Source organism: Tursiops truncatus, chromosome 15 (assembly GCF_011762595.2).
Source record: "Tursiops truncatus isolate mTurTru1 chromosome 15, mTurTru1.mat.Y, whole genome shotgun sequence".
NCBI classification, from domain to species: domain Eukaryota; kingdom Metazoa; phylum Chordata; class Mammalia; order Artiodactyla; family Delphinidae; genus Tursiops; species Tursiops truncatus.
In genome coordinates this window covers 85,407,952-85,430,340 of record NC_047048.1, presented here as the reverse complement: position 1 = coordinate 85,430,340, position 22,389 = coordinate 85,407,952, and the positions used below count along the sequence as shown (strand labels likewise).

General features: G+C 62.9%; 1 protein-coding gene across 3 annotated transcripts; it reads right to left on the bottom strand.

Annotated features, from left to right (window-relative positions):
* Window positions 1-1,241: 1,241 nt before the first annotated feature.
* Window positions 1,242-16,816, bottom strand: SLC17A9 (solute carrier family 17 member 9). 3 transcript variants are annotated; one of them, XM_033839973.2, is made up of 13 exons: window positions 16,540-16,811; window positions 10,639-10,836; window positions 10,094-10,233; window positions 8,287-8,386; window positions 6,247-6,377; window positions 5,672-5,768; window positions 5,401-5,497; window positions 4,729-4,816; window positions 3,908-3,942; window positions 3,432-3,547; window positions 2,783-2,838; window positions 2,604-2,633; window positions 1,242-2,177 (listed from the first exon to the last, which is right to left on the bottom strand). In XM_033839973.2, the coding sequence occupies exons 1-13, from the start codon at window positions 16,596-16,598 to the stop codon at window positions 2,017-2,019; spliced, it is 1,308 nt and encodes a 435-aa protein (XP_033695864.1). In that variant the 5' UTR covers window positions 16,599-16,811; the 3' UTR covers window positions 1,242-2,016. The 3 variants fall into 3 exon arrangements, with proteins under 3 accessions (XP_033695864.1, XP_033695863.1, XP_033695865.1); XM_033839972.2 differs by having other exon boundaries at window positions 1,242-2,170; window positions 16,540-16,808; XM_033839974.2 differs by lacking the exons at window positions 1,242-2,177; window positions 2,604-2,633; window positions 2,783-2,838; window positions 3,432-3,547; window positions 3,908-3,942 and adding an exon at window positions 4,174-4,481 and having other exon boundaries at window positions 16,540-16,816.
* Between the last annotated feature and the right edge of the window lie 5,573 nt (window positions 16,817-22,389).

Sequence of the window (22,389 nt, the reverse complement as noted above, 5' to 3'; positions counted from 1 at the left end):
GGGAAGGGCCGTCTCTCTCACGCTCTCCAAGAGTTTACAGTTTGCTGTGGGTTAGAAAGAAAGGTGTTACTCTCACATCCATGCTCACAGCAGCGAATTCACGGCGGCCGAGAGGTGGAAGCAGCCCAGTGTCCACCGATGGATGAAGAGCTGAACAACACGTGGTCCCGCCATACAATGAAGTATTACACGGACTTACAAAGGAAGGAAATCCCAGCACGCGCTACAGCACGGACGAACCCTGAGGACACCATGCTTAGCGAGATGAGTCAGTCACAAAAGGACAAATGCTGTAGGATACGTTTCCATTGAGGTCCCTGAAGGGTCAAGTTCATAGAGACGGAAAGCAGATGGTGGGCGCCAGGATCTGGGGGAGGGGGAGGGGAGAGCTCCAGTTTGGGAGGAGAAAGTCACGACGATGATGGCGGTGACAGTTGCCCAACAAGAAGGCAGAGCATCCCTGCGCTGCAGGCACGAGGACACACCTGCGTCCTGTGTCCTGTGTCCTGTGTCCTGTGTCCTGAGGAAACCACCCCGCCCTGGGGAGTTTCCCGGGCAGGGCTCCCAGCTCGGGAGAGCACAGCCTAGAAACCCACCCGCGGTTTCTCATGAAAACCCCCAGCCGAGCAGACAGCGCGGCCTTTATGGCAAATTAACATTCTGGCTGCATCTCCGTGAACAGTCAGGCCAAACCTACAGGGGCCAGACTCACTCTGTAATCGCGAATCTTTCTTTCAGAGTCTTTCTGATCACAAGTGGGGGGGCTGCGGGAGGAAATCTTTGCTTACATGGAGAATTAGGAGTTGTCTGATTCTAGAATCTACACAGCTGACAGCTACACCAAGCAGCTCCGACACAGACGCACAGGCGGGGTCTGTCCAGAGCGGGAGCTAGGAAACCCCACCTCGGCTGTGTTTGCACGTGTGTGTCAGCATCCTGGAGGATCAGTATGTCTGTTCTTGGCATTTTCCTTCGACTGTTTGAAACACGTTGCTGGTTTCCTCGAACTAGTGAAATAAATCTTTAACACTCGTTTATTCTTTTCATAAGAAGGGCCTTAAATAACATTATGTTTTTCTTTTTAAATAGTTTAATAGTCATCATTTAAATAAGGCTTTGGTGTGCTTTTCCATTCTCATAGTTTCTTTTCTCTGCATATACATCTTGCAAAATCTATTATTAATCCGCGAGACGACCGGCCCCTCTATTGTAAACAAGGAGGGAGAAAGAGAATGCGGACCGGTGGGTTCACTGGTTCCGGGGCGTGTCCTGGCCAGAAGCAGGTGCCCACGCGCCCTCCCCAGGCACCAGGGGAGCAGGACGCATCGCCAGTGCCTGGGAATCCACGGGAGGGGACGCCGGGGGCAGGGTCCCCAACGATGCACAAGGGCCTCGAGCCCCCACTTCTGCCCACCCATCGAACTGGGGGGCCTCAGCCTGGGTGCCTAGAGAAGCGGAAACACCACAGCCCTCCCTGGCCTTCTTCTAGAGCTGTGGTCCTCAGCCAGGGGGCGGGTCTCCCGGGGACACTTGGTGATGTCAGGAGACAGGGTTGGCTGTCATGAGTAGGGGGGTCATCTAGTGGGTGGGGGCCAGGGACACTGCTAAACGCCCCGCAGTGCACAGGACGGCCCACCACAGAGATCCGACCCCAAGAGCAGAGAAACAGAGCCAGGCAGGTCTGGGGAGAGACTCCCGTGGGGCGCCCTGCCCTGCAGTGACACGGCCCCGGGCGGGCTGACCACGTGGGGCTTGGTCTACGAGGAACAGGCCGTGTCTGTGACGAAGCTGCTGCTACTGAAGATGCTAATCCACCCACCGTGAGGTCCCACCAGCCCGGAAGGAGGCTGCTACCCCCAAGGGCGGGGGAACCGGACCGCACTCTCCTGCGGGGCTGAGGCTCCCCCGCCTCTGCTCACCCTGCGGGCCAGGAGCAAGGGGCCTCTAAGCTGAACGCTGTCCCCGAGGGGACGGCGCTGGGTCCTCGGGGACAGGGGGTCGGTCGGCTAGAGGTCTTCATGGGCGGGGCTCAGGTCCACCCGCTGGGCCTTCCCGAACACCAGGAAGGTGCATAGCCCGAGGCTGCTGACTGCCGCCACCAGGTCGAACACGGACGTCCAGGAGCCCGTGGTCTCGATGAGGTAGCCACCCAGGCACACGCCCACGACTCCTGCACCCTCGAGAGGGGACAAGCAGACGGGGTGATGGGCCATCCCGCCCCTTTGAGGACAGCTTTGAGGGGAGCTGAGGGCGGGGGGCCTGAGGGCATGAGCCCCGTCACCGTCACCCAGGCACTTGGCCTCTGGGGACCCTGGACCTCGGGGATTCACTCACATCTGCGGGTCACGTGGTTGGGGACGGTTACATGCCATTGGAAGCATGAGCACCGTGGTAGACGGCTCTGTGCTCTCCCCCGGCCAGCTCTGGGGTCTGGGCTCCCCCCCCGCCACTGCTCTGACACTGTGGGGACCCCCCAAGGGGTGCCACACCCCACCCTGAGGGCCGAAGCAGCGGAGCAGGTGGGAGGACACAGGCGTGGGGCGGCGCCCCGGGGAACTCTGGGTTTGAAACCCGCAGGCAGGGGACCCCAGCCCACTTCTCACCTGCCAAAGCCCCAGCTGTGTTGGCCACACCTGAAACAGGACAGAGAGAACGAGGACCAGTCAGCGGAGGCCCACTGTGACCCTCCCATGGCGCACCCACCTGGGGGCCCTGGGAGCGGGGAGGGGGTGAGCAGGGGGGCGCAGCCACTTCCTGTCCAACGAGGGGCCAAGGTCCTCACCAAACAGAAAGCCGGCACAGGACGGGGCCAGGTCCTGGATATTAACGGAAATGCCGCTGCAGGAAGAGGAAAGGACGCAGGTAAGTGACCACAGGGCGGCCGCCACCCGCCAAGCCGGCGGTCGGTCCTCCGATCACCTGGATTCCGGAGGCTGGCCACGCCAGGAGCTCAGCTCCAGCTCAGCGGTTACGCATGGGACCCACTCCCAGGATGAAACAAGACAGGGAGGTGAGTTTGCCTGGACTCACACTCATTTGCCACCCGATAATCTGGAAAACGACATCAAGGTGCCGATTCCCAAGACAAGTCAGTGCAGTTTTTCTGACTAAACACTGAGCTGCTGCGCAGGCCGGGAGGCCCGCAGAACAACACGTGGGATCCGATGGGCTCGCTCCCCACCTTTGGTTCAAAAGATGCTGCTTGGGGACCCTCATCTGCTCTGCCAGCCCCTCCCCAAGCACCCGTTTTGCTTTCCCAAAAGGCCCAGGTCCTCACCGGCTTGATACCCTGACTGCCCTTCGCCTCGCGGCTCACTTGTGGGGACCTGCCATGCGCCCGCCCTCCATGTGCGCCCCGAGCCAGGGGCCCCAGACCCGGGAGCCCAAAGGCAGCGTGGGTGGCTCTGGTGGACGAGGAACCTGGCCCTTACCTGTGGTTGAAGGTCTGGAGGCCGATGGAGGCTGATGCAAAGACCACAGACTTACAAAAGCTCGAGGTGTGGCCCAAACACAGGGCAAAAACGCTGGACAGGCCGAGGCCCATCGCCTGTGGGAGAGACGAGTGGGGACGGGGTGGGAGTCTCGCCCCTTCCTGGGCTGTCTGGGCCACACTGAACGAGGGTCGGTGGGCACCCCTCCCGGGTTGGGGCCTGCCTGGAGGCCACTGGGACGAGGCTGCACGAATGATCTGGACCTGCTGGTCGTAGCCCATTCGACGTGAGCCGACCCAGGCCCCCAAATGGGCACCAGGACTCAGGGAAGGGCCTCAGGTCAGCCAAGCCAGTCCCAAGCACTGCCCCACAGTGCCCTCCAGCCACTGTGCCACACCAGTCCCCTTCTAGGTCAGGGGCCCCAGGAACGAAACAGGGACGTCCGGAGGGAGAGAGCCGTCCCACGACCCTCCTACCTGCATGAACTTCCGCACAGTGATGGTCCTGTAACCTAGACGGGGAGACCAGGAGACATCCTGTCGGCCCATCTGTGCTGTCCCACCCCAGACGGCACCCAGAGTGGGTCCCACCCTCACGGCTGCGCGGAGGGAGCGGGGAGAGGAGGGCCGGGCTGGGCTGGCGGTGGGGCAGCCCCTGCATCGCCGTGAGCCGCGCGCACACGTGTATGAGCCTGTGCACTTAGAGGGTTCCCAAGGCCGAGGCCTGGCAGGCGCACCTGAGGAAGGCCACTCTATGGTTACAAAGTGCTTGCTTTGTGTTTCTACCAATTTTCTAATTTTTCCACAATGAGTGGGTGGTTCTTCTGTAACTAGGACAAGACTGACATTTAAGGACGTGCAGTGCAGGGTCGTGGGGAGCTTGCGTGTCTGCGGGACAGTCATCCTCGGGCCGTGTGCACTCGGGTCTCAGGCCTGAGACCTCTGACCTCACCAGGTGCCCTTTCCTCCTCTGAAGAGGCCGGGGGCTGTGTCCAGCCCCCAGGTGGAGGAATTCCACCGTCGCAGTGTGACTGTGTCCCAATGTCCCCACCTGGGGAAACAGGCTGGGGGGTGAGAAGCTGGAGGCAGTCATCAGCAGAGTCGGGCTGGGAGCCGGGCTCCACGGGCCCACCTGGCTGGCTCTAAGGGCCAGGGGTCCCACTCTCACGGCCTGGTCCTCGGGGGCGTGGCCTCTTCCCATCGCTACAGGAGCACCCCAGGAGGGGTGCCTCTCTGCCCCCCAGAGTGAGGCAAAGCCCAGGCATGGCTCCCTGCCCGGCCCCTCCCCCAGGGCTCACCCTGATTGATGAGACGGTCTGAGAGAAGCCCGCTGAACAGACTGGCAGGAATGGCCACTAGCCAGGGCACCACGTTGAAGACCCAGCCCTGCAGGGAAGGAGGGTGCAGGGGCCTCAGAGGCCGCCAGGGCAGGTGCCCGACCACGGGGAAAGGACGAACAGCCCAGGCGGTCATCCACGCCCACCACTGCCCACCAGGCTCTCTGCCCACAGGCTGGGCCTCCGAGATCCTAAGTCATCCCCGACCTTGACTGAGCGCTGGGCCCCCAAGTGCTATCACCCCTGCAGGCAGAACCTCCCTCACGGCTCCCCACACCCCACAGGGCAGAGCTGGGGGGCCGCACCCTGCCCAGAGTGTGCAGCCAGGGGGCCCCGGTCACCAGAATTAGGAGCGTAGCCGGGCGGCTGGGGTGCAGTCAGCCAGGCTGACCAGCAGCTGACATCTGTGCCCACATCACAGCCCCTGCGTGCCCCCCCACCCCCCGGGAAGGACTGTCTGCAGACAGGCAGGCAGCCGGGGCAGCAGCTGGGCCTCTCCTGTGTGCACCCAGGTGCGGCCGCTGAGCCAGGAGGCGGCAGAGCTGCCAGAGCTCGGCGGAAGGAACCCAGGGCCCCTCTGCGTGTGCTTCGCGGCGCCCCCCAACCCTGTGAGCTGCTGGGCGGCCAACCCACCTTGGAGCTGGGGAAGGTCTCCTTAAAGAAGGTCGGCAGCCAGGAGAGGAGGATGAAGAAGGAGCAGGCCGCCGAGAGCTGGGAGATGATGGCCGCCCTGGGGGGGCGGGGGCCAGGCTCAGGGTCCACACCCCAGCCCCTCCCCACACCCAGGGCAGCCAGGGGCCTGAGGGCGCGGAGCCCAGAGTGGAGCCGCCCCCGCGTGGGCCGCTCGCCCTGTGGCCGAGGTCCCCAGGGCCCCAAACCCCATCCCCGCAGCAGCCTGGCTCACCAGACAGAAGGCTTTCGGAAGAGCTGTCTCCAGGGCACCTTGGTGTGTCTGGACACCGGCAGGCCCTGCGCCAGGACGCCCAAGGCCAGGATGAGATCTGAAGGGCAAGGCATCTCCACGTGAAAGCCATTCAAAGAGGGTGGACGGCTCTGCCCCCACAGGCCAGAAGCTGGGGGCGGCTCGTGGGTCCCCGGCTGTGCCTGGGGGCCATCCTGTCCTCTCCGCCAGAGCCTGGGGTCGGCAGCATCTGCCCTCGAGGGTGGACAGTAGTGTGGCCATCTGTCCCCTGAGTCCTCAAACCCTCCAGGCCCCACTCCTGTCACCGGGAGCCACCTCTACCCCTGCAATCTGCCTCTGCCGGCTGCACAGCCCCCTGCACGTGTGCGTTCACCCGGCGACTCTCACACCAGACTTGACCGTAGCCGGCTGAGACTCAGGGAGTGGGCGTCTTCTGTGAGGCTCTACCTAGGGGATCCTGGGGCCCCCGAGCTGGCCTGCTCTTGGGGGTTCGGTGGCCGCTCGCTGGAGGGGACAAGGCGCCAGGGCCCCCGCCCTTCCCAGGCAGCAGCACGTACCTTTCTCACCCAGCAGACACCTGTACACGTAACACACCCACAGCAGGGTGAGCCCACCCGAGAAATAGAAGACGCTCGGCCAGCCGTACCAGTCCAGGAGCAGGGAGCCTACGGCCCCCGTCACCAGCGTCCTGGAACGACAGAGAGGGGCGTGGCTGGGACCCTCGCTTCACTGGGGTGCAGAGACATCTCCGAGATCCCTACCCCAGGTGACCTGAGTCCCTAGAAAAGAGCATTTCTATCCCCTGTGAGGCAACTGCCCGGAAGGCTGGTCCCCAGGCAGCTTGCTAGGGATGTGATAAATGGAATGTTTATAAATGGAATATTTCCTGCCATATCAACAAACAAAGGATGTCACATTCATCAAGGATTGCAGCCCTCCAACGTGAGCCAGTGAGCCCTGAGGAAACTCAGGGCTGAAAAGAATACCTGCTATCCTGCAGCCGTCTGACCGCAGCCACTCCCTGCGGTGAGCCCTGCGGAAACTCAGGATGTGAAAATACAGGACACTGGCCCCAGAGAGCTGAGGTGCACATCAAAGGAATGATTTCAGTGAGCCCAGACTCTTGCATCTTCCCAGACACAGAAAAGCACTAAATTCCTAAACTTGAGAGATCCGGTTTTCTTTAATTAACAATAATTTTTGACCATTACCTGCCCTTTTGTTGCAAAACTCCTCTATATCCCGGCTCCTCCCCTCACCTCCTGGGAGCAGTTTCTCTGAAATGCTGTCTCCCGGGCTGCAGCCCTCATTTTGCCCCAAATCAAACTTAACCTCATGTTGTGCATTTTTTTAAGACAGATGCAAGCTTTCCGGGGACTCCCGGTGCCACGGGGGCCAGCGTGGACGTGGCAGCCGTGATGTGGCACACGGGTCCTGTGTTGCCCTAGTATCTCCTTACTAGGCCTCCCAGTTGGCCTACAGTTGTGTGTGGATCCTTTTAAAATGAAAAGGGCAACGAGAAGACAGCGGTGACAAGAACACGCTGAAACATAAAACCTCCTCGCTGTTTTCAGCTGCTCATATCAGAGAGGATGAAATTTCAAAAAGATTTCAAAATGCAAAAACAACCACCCAACCCAGCTGCCTCCCCAGGTCCTGCCAATGCTATTGTCCCAAATATGCCCTCGGGGCCCACCCCTCCCCCAGGCTGGCCTGTCTGTTCAGAGGCTACCCCTCAGCTGCCCCCCACCTGCTGAGGCTTGGCCAGGAGACAGTTAAAGGAGAAAGGCTTTCCCCCAAGGCCGGTGGAGGGATGCCTTCCGCTCTGAGCCTCCATTTCCCCATCTGCGGGGAGGGGGTGGGCACGGTCTCTCCCTGTACCTCCCCTGCACCCCACTCCCTCCCCGGAAGGCCCAGGTCACCCAGTGAGACGGGATTTCAGATAAACAATGAAACTCTCCTGTCCGTGTATTGCTTCTCTGAAATTCACATGTCACTGGGCCCCCTGGGTTTCTATCTGGGCCACTCCCAGCCCCCCAGCAGGTACCCCTCACCCCTCTGCATTCTGCTTGGACCTCGGCAGCAGTAACGTGAGGGCCCTGAGCCCGGGGGGTCGTGAAGCCCCAATAGGACAGCAAGACGTCCTTCCAGCCCCAGTGTGGTCGCCCCACGGAGGGTCTGGCGCTCTGTGGGGTGCAGTGGGGAGGGGCACAGGTCTGGCCCTTACAGGTCTGGACCTTTCATGTCTGGACCGTGACGGGTACCCTCTGGGGCGAACGCAGGCCACCTCCCCCATCGGGACGGGCACCCCATCCAGTTCTGTCAGCACAGATGGAAGGGAACGTAACACCCCAGCCCACGTGCCAGAGCCCCAGAGCTCTGGTCACGTGCCGCTGGCCCGAGAGGGACAGAGCATGCATGGAGATGGGGGTGGCAAGCGCCTCCCAGAGCACAGAGTCACCAGACCTGCGTCACCCTGTCCCAGATGTGCACGTGGCCCGTCCCCACCAGACGCACCGAGGCGCTCTGCCAGGTGCACGCCCTTCGCCTCCCCACACCGACCCCCCCCGCTCGGCCCCCCCCAGGCCGGGACTTACCCAAACTGGGAGCCGGCCCCCACGGTGCTGTAGGTGAAGGCTCGCTCACTCTCCCGCACCTTCTGGGACAGCAGGCTGGTCAGCGCAGGGAAGTAAACCCCTGGGGCGGCAGAGAAGGCAGAGGCCCGCGCAGAGCTGTGTCCCGAGCTGGCCCGCGGGCCCTGCCGGGGTGGCCGGCAGAGGGGTGAGACGGGCTGGAAGCTCCGCGGGGCCCTCGGTGATTATTCAAGTCCGGGTCTCCTTCCTCCCGCTGTCACCCCCAGGGATCAGCAGGGCTGGGCTTTTCCCAACACTCAGCTAAAGAGACAGCTTGGGGAGCGGGGGGTTCGCTCAAGGTCCTGCCACCAGGACGGCTGCAGGGGGGCTTCTGGGGCCAAGCTGGCGCTCCTCCACTGTCACGCCAGCTCCCAGAGCCACACGGCTCCAGAGTCCTGGCACCAACACGCAGAAGCACACACACAGGTGACAAGTGCACACGCACACACACTGACACACACGGTGCGTGTACGTCGGTGAGACCGGAACAGCCCCGTGGAACTGCACTGCCAGGCCCTGGATGTGATGCTGCCCTGTAGCTACGCGAGATGCCACCACAGGGAGGCGGGGGAGGGAGCTCGGGACCTCCCTGTACCGTTCGCTGCAACTTCCTGTAAAGCTATAATTATTTTAAAATCTAGTTTAAAAAAAAAAAACTGCACTGGCGAAAGCAGCTCTTGCCCGTTACACTGCGCTTTTCTCCAAAAGCACCTGGGGAAGCTCAGAGGCCAGGGCACATAGGGACAGGACTTGGTCCCTGTCTTCCCTTTGGGGCCCCGGGCCCCTGCTCACACCATGTGGGGAGCACGTGGGGTGAATTCAAAGGCGCGCAGGCACTGGACTGCCTGGACCACCAGGACCACATGTGGGCCGGCCCGGTGGGGCTGATCAGGAAACAGGCAGAGGCCCATTCCAGGATATACATCTGGGGTATTGGGGGTACGGGCTAGAGGCCCACGCCCCACCAGAGCTCTGGGAAGTGGGGAGGTGTGGTGAGGAAGGGGTCACGTCCAGAGGACGGATGCTGTCAGATGCCATGCTGGTGGAGGGCAGGAGCTCAGAAGGCCGTCCCACTCCCTGGAGTGTGGGTGTGCGCCCCTGCCACCAGCTCCCCCAGGCCACTGGGGATCTTTGAGGGGGGCTCTCTCCGTAAGTGTAATATCCCCGAAGAACGAGAGCGGGGGGTTTGGGAAAGCTGGCAGCCCCTCAGCCTGCTGGCCCGGCCAGCGCGGGTGTGGCCTCCGACTGGCAGCACGCAGAAACTGGGCACGTGCCCACCATGCGGCTGGTGGAGCCGACGGTGCCGCGTGGCAACCTGGCTGACACCGGATCCCTGGAGCGGAAGTTTTGGCAGAGGAGGACACGTGACATTAAAACGTGCCAGCCAGACTGTGAAGTGACTCTAGACACGGAAAGTGCCTTGGGCGCGACGGCCTCGAAGCACAAACAAAGCCCGGTGCAGGGAAGCGAAGCCCAGAGCCGGCAGCCCGCCAGCGGGGACGGCCCGAGCTGTCCGCCTGCCAGGGAGGAGAGCCCATGACCTCAGCAGCAGCAGCGCTGCAGCACTGACGCACCCGCTCTGAAGTGAGGCACACCACATGCAGGGGCACACACGAGGACACACGTGCACGCCCACGAGCACCCACCTGAACACGCGCCCGTGCACACAGGTATGCATGCTCATACCTACGCGGGCACACACACCCGTGCACACACTCCCCTTGCTCTGCGGCGCGTGGGCCCGAGGTCCAGCCCCCCGCAGCCCCCCTACCTTGGAGCAAGCCCGTGAGGATGCGAGAGAAGGTCATGAAGGCCAGGTGGGCGCTGCTGAGGCGGGAGAGCAGCGGCGTGGCGGCGGTGATGAAGCCCCAGGCGGAAGCCGACAGCAGGATGACCTTCTCACCCCCGATCCTGCACGGGGGACGAGAGGGCAGTGACGGGGAGCTGTGCGGCTGGGCTGCAGGCCGGACCAGGAGACCCTACCGTGGAGGAACCCGGGGAGGGGGCCGGCACCGCCCGTCACTTGGAGCTGCCCTCTGGGGTGGGCACTGCAGCCACATCCCCTCTGCAGAGGAGGCCGAGGCTGAGCGCGCAGGGTACAGCCGGGTCCCTCTGTCCCCATGGGCCCCAGAGCTGCCTCCTTGGGTGCCGGTTGCTCCCCAGGGAACCAAGCACCCCAGACGAGCTGAGCGCCGGCCCCAGCCCACCCCTGCGCAGCCCTCGGGTCTCCCAGCCCCCGTCCTGCTGTGGGCGGGGCCTCCCCCCATTCCCTTCCTAGGAGCCACCTCCCAAGCCCTGCAGCGCGGGAGGGATTACCGGTCCCCCAGGTGGCCGCCCACCACCTGAGTCAGGCAGTAGCCCCAGAAGAAGCTGCTGAGCACAACACCGGCCTCTTTCTTATTCCAGCCGAAGTCCTGGCTCATGGCGGCGGCACAGACGGGCATGCTGACGCGGGCGCAGTATAGCAGGCATGTCCCCAGAAGCAGCGTCCCTGTCCACACCTGGCACTCGGGTCTGGGGAGAGAAGGGCCCGGTCAGGCCCAGGAGAGGCTGTTGGATGGGGCCCCTCGGCCACCTCTCAAATGTCCACCTGCTCGCGTCTGGTGACTCCTGGGAGAAACGGGCAGACACAAGAAATGATGCACGGGGTCCCTCCAGCAGCAGGGATGGGAGCGGCCGGATGGCTGTCGCAGGGCAGAGGCTGAATAGCTGCAGCTGGGGAGGTGCTGCTCTCCAGGCCCGGGGCTCTCGGTTTCCATGGACCAAGGGCCCAGGAAGGCAGCAGGCTGACAGCTGGTAGCCGGCCAAGGGGGCGACGGGCTGGGGAAGAGGACCCCAGCCGCAGCAGAGAGGGAGGGTACCACAGCACCATGGGCCCCCGCAGGGTCCCCAGGAAAGCTGGGTCTGCCCAGCAGACCACCTTGGGGCAGACAGGCCCTGGGAGGAGTCTGGGCAGCAGTGAGGCAGCCCTGGCCGCCTGGGAAGGTTGCCAGACCAAGTCTATACAAGTCCCCAAAGCTCCTGGCCAGCACCGTCGACTGTCAGTCACCAAACCAGGAAGTCAGAAACTGCCAGAGTGCAGAGCCCGGAGGAGCCCAGGAGACGCAGGTGCCTGTGGGACCCTGGGTGGGGCCCTGGGACCTCGGGGGGGGGAGTGCAGAGCCCGGAGGAGCCCAGGAGACGCAGGTGCCGTGGGACCCTGGGCGGGGCCCTGGGACCTCGGGGGAGAGTGCAGAGCCCGAGCACAGCGTGGGCTTTGGCAGCAGGACTGTCCACGGCAGTCCACTGATGGGGACCAATGGACACTGACCTAGGACGTGAGTGGGGGCACGTGTGGAGCGCGTGGCAGTCTGTACTGCCTTTGCGGTAGCTCTGTACATCTAGAACCGCCCTAAGAGACAAAGTTTGGGGAGGGGGGATTGGTATTTTTTTAACGAAAAAGAGAGAGGAGACTCAGTGCCCTTTGTGCAGGTGGAGGGGGGCTCAGTGGGGGACGGCCTGGGGGAGGAGCCCCACTAGTGACTTGCGATGTCTTTGCACAGGGCGAGGACGTCCCCTGAGGGTGGGGGCCACAACTGGGGGGGGGGTCGGGAGAGTGGACAGGCCTTGAAGCAGTCTCAGTGGGGCCTTGCGGGTCCTGCCTGCACCTGGACTCACCTGCCCAACTGGGGCAAGGGTTCTCCCCAGGGTGGGGAGGGGTGGTGGTGCGAGACGCACAAAGGGAATAGGTTCAGGCTGTGGGGAAGGCACGGGGCCGGGGCTCCAAGCCCAGGGCCCCCGAGGCCTGCCCAAAGCAGCCCGAGGCGTTAGTGCTGTAGACCTTGGGGAGGCCACTGGACAGGTGTCCAGGAGGGTGAGGCCGGCAGGAGCCGCACGGGCAGTTCTCAGAACAGAGGGAAGGACGCCTCTCACCTGGCGGATGACCCAGGACACTGGAGTCTCACCCTCGCTCCCCAAACCCCCTTGGACCCCTGTCTGGACCTGGCGGGGGCTACCCCCACTGGCCGGGCACGTGAAAAGAACAGCCAGTGGGGCCCAGGGTAGTGGAGCTTGGACTCCATCTGCGGACACGGGCAGGTCCCCTGCCTGTGGGCCCCACCCAGGCTCAGGCTGTGAGCCGACTCCGGGGGACAGTCCAGGGTGAGGCCAGGACCACCCCTGGGAGGGCCGGAGCCCTCGCCTGCACGCCTCCCGGGGGTGAGAGACCTCGGAGGCCCCGAGGGTCTTGCCCGCTGGCAGGCAGCACCCGCACCAAGAACTGATAAGTGCATGCGGACGGCTGTGTCCGTCATCTCCGGGGCAGGACCGCTGGGCCGGCAGCGAGGTGGGGCTGCCCCCCACCCCCTCTGGCCCGCACCCTCCTCCTGGCAGGGTGGACTCCGCACCCCTGGCGCTGGGGGAAAGTTTCGGGGAGGGAAGAAGCTGCTGTCCTGGACCTGGTCACAGACAGGGCGGGGGGTGGGGGGTGGCACGTGGGGCCCGTCGCCCGGCCTCCCGAGCTTCAGTTTCCTCGGTGAAGATGGGCTCATGTCCCTGACACCCAGCTCCTTCTCGGGTCAGTGAGCAGCAAGGTGACCCACCAGTTCCTGGAGCCCCAACAAGGAGCTGTCGACCGGCCAGCGGGCTGGGAGAGGCCTGGCACCAGCACGGCCCTCCTCCACAGGCGCCTCCCCCGGCTCCGCTCCCCCTGGCACATCAGTGTACTTTTCCACAGTCCAGGGAGCGAGTCGGGGAGCCTTCCCCGTGTCTCAGGCCTGCAGAGGCCTCCCCGGCCCCGCTGCTGCCCTCACAGCTGAGGAGCTGTTGCCCCAGGAGGCTGCAGCGTCTGGCAATCCCACTGGCGGAGACAGCTGCTTCCAGGCTCGAGCCCCTCCCTCGGGGGGTTTGGGGTGAAGGAGCCCGGCCTGCTGTCCCCAGACAGAGCCGTGTTTGTGGGCGGCGCCCGGTTTGGAGTTTGGGAATTACAGTCCAAAGTGTTCTGCAGCCCTCAGTGATGTGTGTGGTCTGATGTAGTGACCAACTCTCCCGGAGGAGAGACTTGGGTGCCGCTCTGGGCCCTGGCCTGACTCGGGGAAACCCGCCCTTCCCTGTGCCTCAATTTCCCCGTGTGCACTGGACCACGGATTTCAAACTGGGTCTCTGGGTGCCCGGAGGGGTGCCATGGGTGGGGCTCCCAGGCAGCACTCTTGGACGAGTTGCTTTTTATATTAGAACCTCCTATAGGAGTCCAATGGGAAATAGGGTCCCGTGCTGGAAAGCCTGCCGTTCTGCAGTTCCAGGAGCCGGCCGCTGGACCGTGCCTCGGCAGGGGCTGGGGGGCTCCTCCCTTCGGAAACTGCCCGGTGACCCTCAGTGACGAGGGAGGGGCCGTCACGCCCCCACCCTCCTTCCTGGTTCGTAAAGTGTGCCTGGAATGACTCAGAAGCCAAGATGCTGAGGATGACGGTAGCACAGCGCATGCGGCAGGTCTCGGTGGCCTCCCCCCTGGAGAGGCTAAGGCGGCGGGAGGGGGCGGAACCCCACGGGGCAGGTCGCAGACTCACCTGGGGCCTGGTGGTCCCAGACGCTAGTTTCCTTTACAGAACCAAAGACTGTGAGGGGCGGGGCAGGGGCGGGGCGGGGGTTCTGCCAGGCCAGCGAGTCCCCAGGAGGCACCCGCTCAATGTCTGAGTTTGTGACATGCAACCCCTGGGGGCTCAGGGCCTGTCTCCTCCGCGGCTCCAACCGTGGGAATGACACCCCCAGTCCACCCTCTTGCCCCCTGTTTCCCAGCCCCGCACTTCAGGCCTTCGGGGACACTGCTCCCTCTGAGCAAACATCCCACCAGGCCTACTGGGAGGCACGGTCCAAACTGCCCACCAAAACCAGCCCAGCCGGCCACCCGGGCCCACCAGGACGGAGCCAGCAGAGGACTCATGAGCCCAGCCCTGCCGTGGCCTCGACGCCCGTCCAGGGCCACCTGCACGGCCCTGCGGGCGAGCCCTCGGCAAGCACACACGCACGGGTTGGTGCACAAGGGGAGTGGCAGGGGCTGGGGAGCAAGGCTTTTAACTTCCCACGAACAGCCACAGCCCGAAGTTGCCTTTAAAAGGAAGTTTTATTCCTTTATGTGGTCAGAGCAGCGGAGGGTCACCTGCGCGCAGATGGGACCGCGTGCCCGGCACCTGCCCCTCCCTCGGATGCACTGTGCCGGCACCCCGGGAGCCTGGCTTTGTTTGCTCTCTGGGTGGGAAGTCCAGTTAGAAACAGGGGAAAGCCAGATGAGACTGACCTGCTCTGGAAGGCTGGCAGGGTACCGAGAATACGGTGCTGCCCCCCCGCCTCCTTGTGGCCCCGGGAGGTCAAGAAGGGCCCGTCAGCTTTCAGGCAACCAGCCCACTCTGAGTTTAAGGCGCTGGCATGGGACGCCCTCTGGAGCTGGGGGGCCAGGTGCTGTGTGCTTCCTCCCTGGGCCCCGGAGGCCCCCGCAGCCCTGGCCCTGAGTTGGCGGGCAGCGCCACTGGGTGGGCAAAGGGACGTCCTCCACAGCTGCTGGGGACACAGAACAGGCCAGCTGGAGGTCTGGCTGGAGGGGGTGACCCAGACACGGCCAGCTGCCAGAGGCCCGATTAGGACGCCAGACGCAGAATCCTGGCCCTGCGGACGGGCTTGCTAGGAACACGGAAGGTCATGGCAAAATCAGCCACAAAAGGCCTGAAGACCTGCCTCCAGCCCACTCTGTCCACTCCCGAGCCTTGGGTCTGAGCCCCCAGCTCTTCAGGGTGCTTCCGTGAACCTTCTAGAACCTTCTGCATCCTGCAAATGGCCCCTGTGCATGAGAAGCACCCACGGCTGAGCAAACACAAGGTCACGTGGACCCTCGATTCAGAAAAGGGAAATGAGTCGGCGCTGGGGGCAGAGGGCAAGCAGGGGCAGAGGGCAACCGCCGGAGTGTGCAGGCCCAAGGCTGCCGGCGCCCGGCTGGGACGTCCCTGGGGAGCCGCCCTGCCTCGGGGGTCATCCACACGGCGGCAGCCGCCCACGGTCGCCCTTGTCACGATTCTCATCACCTTTAGCCACTCGGGGGTGCGAACCACCTTTTCCCGCTGAGCCCCACTCCACCCAGGACCCCCGCTACCCCACCTGCAGGTGCTCCTTTCTAAACTGGGCGGGGAGGGAGGCGGTGAAGGCAAAGCCGGCCAGGTCTAGATCCGTTAAAGCGTAACCGAGGGGGAGGTTTCAAAACATTCTTCAGAGGTCCCGGCCCTCTGCCCAGCTGGCTGCGGAGCTGCCTGCCACCTGGGTCGGCGGGGCCTCGCCTCGACAAGGGCGGGGAGAGAGCGAGGGAGCAGAGGCGGCCGCAGGGCGCTCCCCAGCCGGGCACACCCCGCATGCCTGCCGCCCTCCTGGGCACCTGGCAAGGAGACCCCGTGCTGCAATTTGGGCTTTGGGGCTCCCGCCCTCACCAGGCCCTGTCCCAAGGGAGCCTTCTGGCTTCTGAGGCCTTCCTGTGACCAGCTGTGGGAGGCGGGTCCCGCAGGCAGCAGGGCAGGCCCCGGGGACTCAGAGCTGGAGGTGGACGGGCCTGGAAGCGCAGGGCCTGACTGTGGGCCTGGGGTCCACTGGAGGACCTGAGGGAGCTCTGAGCGGCGGGCGGCCTGGGGGCTGCTCTGAGGGCTCGCCTCTCGGTCCTGGTCGCCCTGTGAGTCATGCTGGTGAGCAGATCCCTGTCCCAGGGCCTTCTGCACCCGGCAGCAGAAGAGGGCGGCCTGCCTGGGCTCTTCCTCCCTCACAACCGACACCCCCGTGGGGACCCTGTTGGCGTCACGTCTCTGGCACACGACGACAGCAGGGCTCAGCCAACTGCTGCAGGTGCCGGTGTGGTCCCCCCAACGCCCCCCAGCCCACTGCCTGCCTGCGCAGGTGGCACTCAGTGGGTGGTCACAGGTGCGGTCCTGGGGGTGGGGAGGCCGGGCCTGGGAGCCACCCTGCCCAGCCAGGCAGGCCTCCCGGGACAAGACACTGCGCACACCACCCCCAGGACCGGGGCGGCCTGGAGAGAGTGCAGGGGGCTCTGGGTGGGTGGGGGGTGGCACTGGCCCTGGATGGGAGGCGTGGAGGTGCAAGGCCCCCCAGGCAGAGCAAAGGTGCGGGGCGGCAGGGAGCCATCTCTGCCCAGGACGCCCGCTCCCTCCCCTGACCGCCGCCCCGCCCCCACCCCCCGCCGCGAGGCCCCACCTGGACCACTGGGCGTCCTCGGCCGCTTCCCTGCGGGCCTCATCCGGGAGCGGCTGCATCGGGCGCGGACGGCGTGGGCACAGGGTGTCCGGGTCCGTTCCCGCCCAGCCGACCCACCGGGCAGCGCCGCCCAAGTCCACGTGTCAGTCCCAGCTGCGCTTCCGACCGGCGTACTCCCAGGACGTGTCGCCCCCGGACGGCCACCGCGGCGGGCGGGGCGGGGCGCGCAACTTGGGTCTCCGCCCTGCTCACTCCGTCGGAAAGGCCAGACCTGGCGCTCCCGCGGGCGGGCGGGTCAGACCCTCGCGCGCCCGGGCCTCCTCGCTGCCGGTCGCGGAAGTTCGGGATGGCGCGGGCACTTCCCCTGCAGGCGGCAGGAAGGATGGGGCTTTGGAGGGGCTGAGCCGGCGTGATCCCGGCCGGACACATTGCTGGCAGGGCAGCCTCCGCGCACACACACAAATGGAGGTGTGGTGGGGTGGTCCTCACCTCGCAGGGCTGCCTACGCATCCGTTGACAGCTCGGGGTAGTCTCACCTGTGCAAGGACAGCAAGACTCAAGGGGAACCAATTTTTAAAATGGATCTTTGGAGGTGGGCTCCAGCCCTGTGACCCTGGACCAGCCTGGGAGCCCTGGGCAGCCCAGCGCTTGCGGGGGGTGGGGGTGGGGGCTGAGTGTTCTGAGTACGGACACGTGCCGGGCCCCACGCTGAGCCCTGTGGATCCTCAGTCTCAGGGCTCCACCTGACCTCAGAAGGCTTCACACCCACGTGCTGCGCACAGCCAGCGCTGTGACGGTGGGGACACATTGGAAGCAGGTGGATTTCTGGGCGATTCTGCTTCCGCCAGCTGCCCCCTCTTCACCCTGCAATGCCCCCTCCACCTGCTACCCCCTCAATCCATCCTGCACACGGCAGCCTGGCGAACGTGGCCACATCCCACCCTGCTCCATGTGTGCCTGCTGAACAAACTGCTGTTCTTCCATCCACGCGACGCTCAACGGGGCAGAAGGATGGGGCTGGAGCGAGGTGTGTGCCCCCAGAGAGCCTGTGACTCGGAAAAGTGTTCAGCTCAGCTACGACAGTACCCCACCCTGCTCCTGGCAGCTCACCCTCACCCACTGCCTGGGGCTCTTTGATGATGATTTTACGTACAGACCTAGAGCCACACTGTGGGGGGCATTTGTCATTTGCCCAAAGTCCCTCTCCTTCTGGAGCTGATGTTCCAGGGCGTGTAGACGAAACACAAAAAGGAGACCAAGTGGGGCAGGGAAGGGTGGCTTCTGCCGTGGGACGGGCTGAGAGGTGCTCCCAGAAAGACATACGCGTCAAGTCTGAGAGCAGGGAAGGAGGAGGCCGTGCGGGCGGGGCGGGCGGAGGCCCAGGGCCAGCTCCAGGACCACAGGGAGCCCAGCCGGGCTGAGGAGGGGGAGACAGGAGGTGGGGACAAAGTGCTGGTGAGGTCATTACTTGAACCTCACAAACACTGCTGTTCAACACTTCTGTTTTACGCTCAGGATACAACAGAACACCCGGAGATTAAGGACTCATCAGTCCCACGAGTCTGTGGCCAAGCAGGGGCCAGTGCCCCGTCCCCTCACCCTGGCCAGGGTGGTCGACGGCCTTCCAGGCTTCCGGCTGACCGCCCACCACCTCCCTTCCCGCCCCTCCAGCCCCGGCGTGGCATCCTCCGTGACGGCTGGGCTGGCTTCACTTGCAGAAGCCAGATGGTAAAATTAGTGTGACTGTAAGACACCACGACCCGTGGGAGAGAAAACCTCATGTGACAGGGCCCGCGGCTGAGTCTGCGGAGAGCGGGAGCCACGACTGGAGGAGGAGACGTCCCTCCGTCCTCTCCGGTGACTAAGCTTACGTGCAGCCCAAACACGCAGAGTGCCTTGGGGTCCCAGCGGCCAGGCGCATCCCACCCCCAGCTCCAGAGGCGCGTCGGGGTCTCAGCCTCGTGCCGCAGTGAGCCTGCTGCTCCACGGGCATCTGACATGGAGAGAACGCAGCCGCTCAGAAGCTTCACGTGGGCAAAATCTGCTCACCTCCAGTCGCTGCTCCACTGGTCAGAGCTGGGGGTAAACGAGCCCGGGAGACTTCCTTCTGTGCCACGGTCGGATGTGACCGTGAACTTGGCCTTCCAGCTGGGAGGCTTCCAAACCGCAGACAACCCGGGCCCCGTGTTCCTATCTAACTCCACCCCCCAATCCCCACAACGGGAAACACCTCCATGCTGTCAGCGCAGGGTTATCGTGATCAGTGGCCCCAGACCACCCCTCCCCTCCTCCCCCCTCCCACCGCTGGGGCTGGGCCAGTCTGCTCACCACGGAGCCGTGGCCGGCATCCTGCAAAGACGAAGCCACTCAGCACACTCCACCCGCCCCAGCGACTCGTGCCAAAGGCCCACTCGAACCCCGTGCCCGACATCTACGTAAGTAAACCACCACAAGGAAGGGAGAGCCTTGACGGCATCTCAGCGTTGAGGCACAGCCTCCAGGGTGGGCAGGCCCCGTGCCAGGACCAGCCCCTACCGAGCACCCTGCGGGAGGTGAGCACAAAACCAAGGGCTTGGGGGCATCGGCAAGGGCCACCTGGCTGCGCCTGTGAGGTGGGAGAGGTCCCTGCCGTGGGTCAGCGATGGGGGAGGCCCCTCCTTTCCTGTCCCCATCACCACCAGCGCCGGCACCGCTGCGCATTGCCCGGCCCGGGGCTGCACTCTGCACCCCGCCCATCGCCCTCCAGCTGCGTCCAGGGTCCCGCACTGGCCTTCCACAGAGGGTGCTCGGGAACCCGCCCCACTGGACGCCAGCACGGGCACCACGGCGGCGGCCCCGGGCTTGTTGGAGCAGCCCTTCTTCTTTGAAGGTTTGGAAATTTCATCTGTCACAAAAAAATTACTTAGAATGTTCCAATTCAGCTGAAAGTCATACGGTGGGCATGGAGCCCGACTAGCTCCATCTCCTTCACAAAACTGAAACGAGGTGCCAGTGCAGAAGAGCAGACGGCAGGCTTCAGGGTGGGGATGCAGCCACAGCAAAGCACGGACGCACGGCAACCAAAGTTCCGCCACCCTTCCAGGTCTACGTACAAACGTGTTAGTGTGGCACGGAACTCTGTTCTTATTAGAATGTTGTCGGTGGGGGGTGCGGTGGGGAAGAGCTTTCAGACGAACACTCTGAGAAAAATGTGCAAACTTTTACTATGAAATTAAGAACAGGCAGCAAAGGCAACCTATTCTGCGTTTTTCAGAAGATGTTGTGAGTGCTGCACGCATGCGCCCCAGGAATCGCCTGGAACGACAGAATCAGAGGGGCACCAAGTGCTAGCGGGTGACTGTTTTACACAGGCTCTCACACGACTGCTGCCAACAGTACAACTGACTGTAAACCCGAAAGAGCAGGTACTATTTCTGAAATGGAAACACACCCATCGTCAGAACAACACGCTTGGTGTCCAGGGGCTGGGGACGGGCAGCCCAGCCTGCAGTCACCGCACCTGATGCCTTTAATCTGGTCTTCTGTTCAGACCGAGACTTGGCAATAGTCACCCAGAGAGGAGTCCTGCCCCGTTATCCGGAGGACGGCAGTGTCTTTTTTTTTTTTTTTTTTGCGGTACGCGGGCGTCCCACTGCCGTGGCCTCTCCCGTTGCGGAGCACAGGCTCCGGACGCGCAGGCTCAGCGGCCATGGCCCACGGGCCCAGCCGCTCCGCGGCATGTGGGATATTCCCAGACCCCAGACCGGGGCACGAACCCGTGTCCCCTGCATCGGCAGGCGGACTCTCAACCACTGCGCCACCAGGGAAGCCCCGGCAGTGTCTTTTAACACAGAATGTGTACGATTCTCTCCGAAACTCCTGGTTCTGCCACGGTCCCCTAAACTAGCAGCAGAGAGAAGTGGGAAAGTAGACATCACGCTGCGTGAGAAAAGCTGCCCCCCACACATTTGCTCTGCATGTCTGTCTTCAGAGGGCGTCCTGGCTGGACGGCAGAGCCAGCCCTGCGACCCCCAGGCTTGCTCCTGGCATCTCAGTCCACGCCAGGACCAGTCCCAACCAACAGCTGCCTTTTCTAGAAACTGGAAAACTTAATTCAAATGGCAAAATACGTTAGATCTCATTTGCTTTGCGATAATCCCTGTGCTTCGGAAGAATCCCGACTAGGGGTCATTGCTCACGTGACTTCACAACACCAGGAACACAGAGCACCAGAATATTCGCACATTTTATTCATTTCAAGGCACTTTCCACCAGAAAGTGTGAAAGAAGAAAGAAACTACCCTGGTAGAACATTACATTTTGACAAACACAACAGCGAGATCCAAATGAGACGAAGCAGAGTCAGCACACTTGACGCTCGTTACCTTGAAATGGCTTAAGGTAGCCTGCTTGCTGCAAAAAGAGAGACTGCAAAAAAGAGGAAACAGAGGCGTCTGCAAAGCCACCCCCTTGAAGATTTCCAGCCCATGGGGAAGGAACTAAACCCCTTAAACAAAGGTAAAGAGCTGAAGAGTAACATCTGAATTCTCCGAGTCTGGCCAGCACCCAGCTCACGCGGGTCTTAGCACTGGCCGATCAAGTCACTCACTGGCTGAACTGGGGAATGAAAGAGCAACACTTCTCATAAGCATTTAACATTTCATGCACGTGACAAACCCCATTCAAGTCCTGACAGTTTATGGATGATCCTTGCCCATTACTGTACATCTCAAACCCTCTCCTTTGAAAAATATTTCAAATCGATTATATATTAATTATGCACATAAACAATCTTATATACACTAATAATAAAGGATGCTTTTGAAAAAATGTAGTTTTATGTCTACTGCCCTAATATTTTTCTTCCAGCTTCTGCTGTATTAAGTCTTAATTACCTGAAGATTAAAACCCCCTTTCTCCCTAACTTATTTTTATCCTCAAACCTCAGAGGAAATGATCCTACGGAAAGGTCACACCTGAGGCTGACGACCGAGAGAGGTGAAACTCATCACTTCTGGGGGTAAGGAAAGGACACCCCACGCCCAACCCTCACAAGGCCCAAAGGGCAGCATGAAGGGCCAGTCCAGGGCCCGAGTGGCCTATTTGCCTTTGCGCCCGTGACTGAATTACACAACCACCTGGGGAAGGGAAATCCTGCCTGAAGCTGTACCCACTGAAGACCAGTGACCCCGCAGACTCAAGTGCAGGTCGAAAGCGGGTGGTAAGTGGAGGGAAGAGCTGGTGCCACAGATGCTTCAGGACAAACACTCGGGGGGTCGGAGGCAGAGCCCCGACCTCCCCGAGGACCTGCTTCACTATGCATCCAGGCCCACGGGCTCCCCAGATTCGGCTGCTGATGGCATTTCTCTCCATCGAGCCCGGAGGCCAGCACAGCCCACCCTGCACAAGGGCTCAGACGAGGGAGAACTGAGTCTCGGCCACGTGGGCGCTCCCACCAGAGGGTGCACAGGAGCCCCCAGCCCCAAGAGCTCCGCGCGCTGGGGCCCCGTCCACCTCCACCTCCACCACCTCGCCCAGGGGCCGGCAGCTCTGCAACAATCCACAGAACCCTTCCAGCACCGGCGCCCCAGGCCACCTGCCACAAAGCCCAACACCCGAGCCTGCATCTGGGTATCACCGACCGCACTGGGTGCCGGGCAGGGGACAGACATGAGGGCACAGAAGCAGGACAGGCACAGCACTGGCTGACAGCGTGAGAGATGCTGAAGTACGGCACACGCCGCGGCGCAGTCACCCGTCTCTCCAGCTGCAGATACTAGACGGTGTCACTGCCGTCACACGGGGAAGCCAGCCCCAGAAGCAAAAGGTGTGCTGGAGATGATGAAAACTTTTGAGAGACCATTTTGGTCA

Excerpts from the sequence above, each read along its gene's own strand:
- SLC17A9 (XM_033839972.2), bottom strand. The coding sequence starts at position 16,598 with ATGCAGCCGCTCCCGGATGAGGCCCGCAGGGAAGCGGCCGAGGACGCC. Across the intron at positions 10,837-16,539 it reads GAGGACGCCCAGTGGTCCAG|ACCCGAGTGCCAGGTGTGGA; the intron begins GTGGGGCCTCGC and ends TTCTCTCCCCAG. Across the intron at positions 3,548-3,907 it reads CTGTGCGGAAGTTCATGCAG|GCGATGGGCCTCGGCCTGTC; the intron begins GTAGGAGGGTCG and ends TCTCTCCCACAG.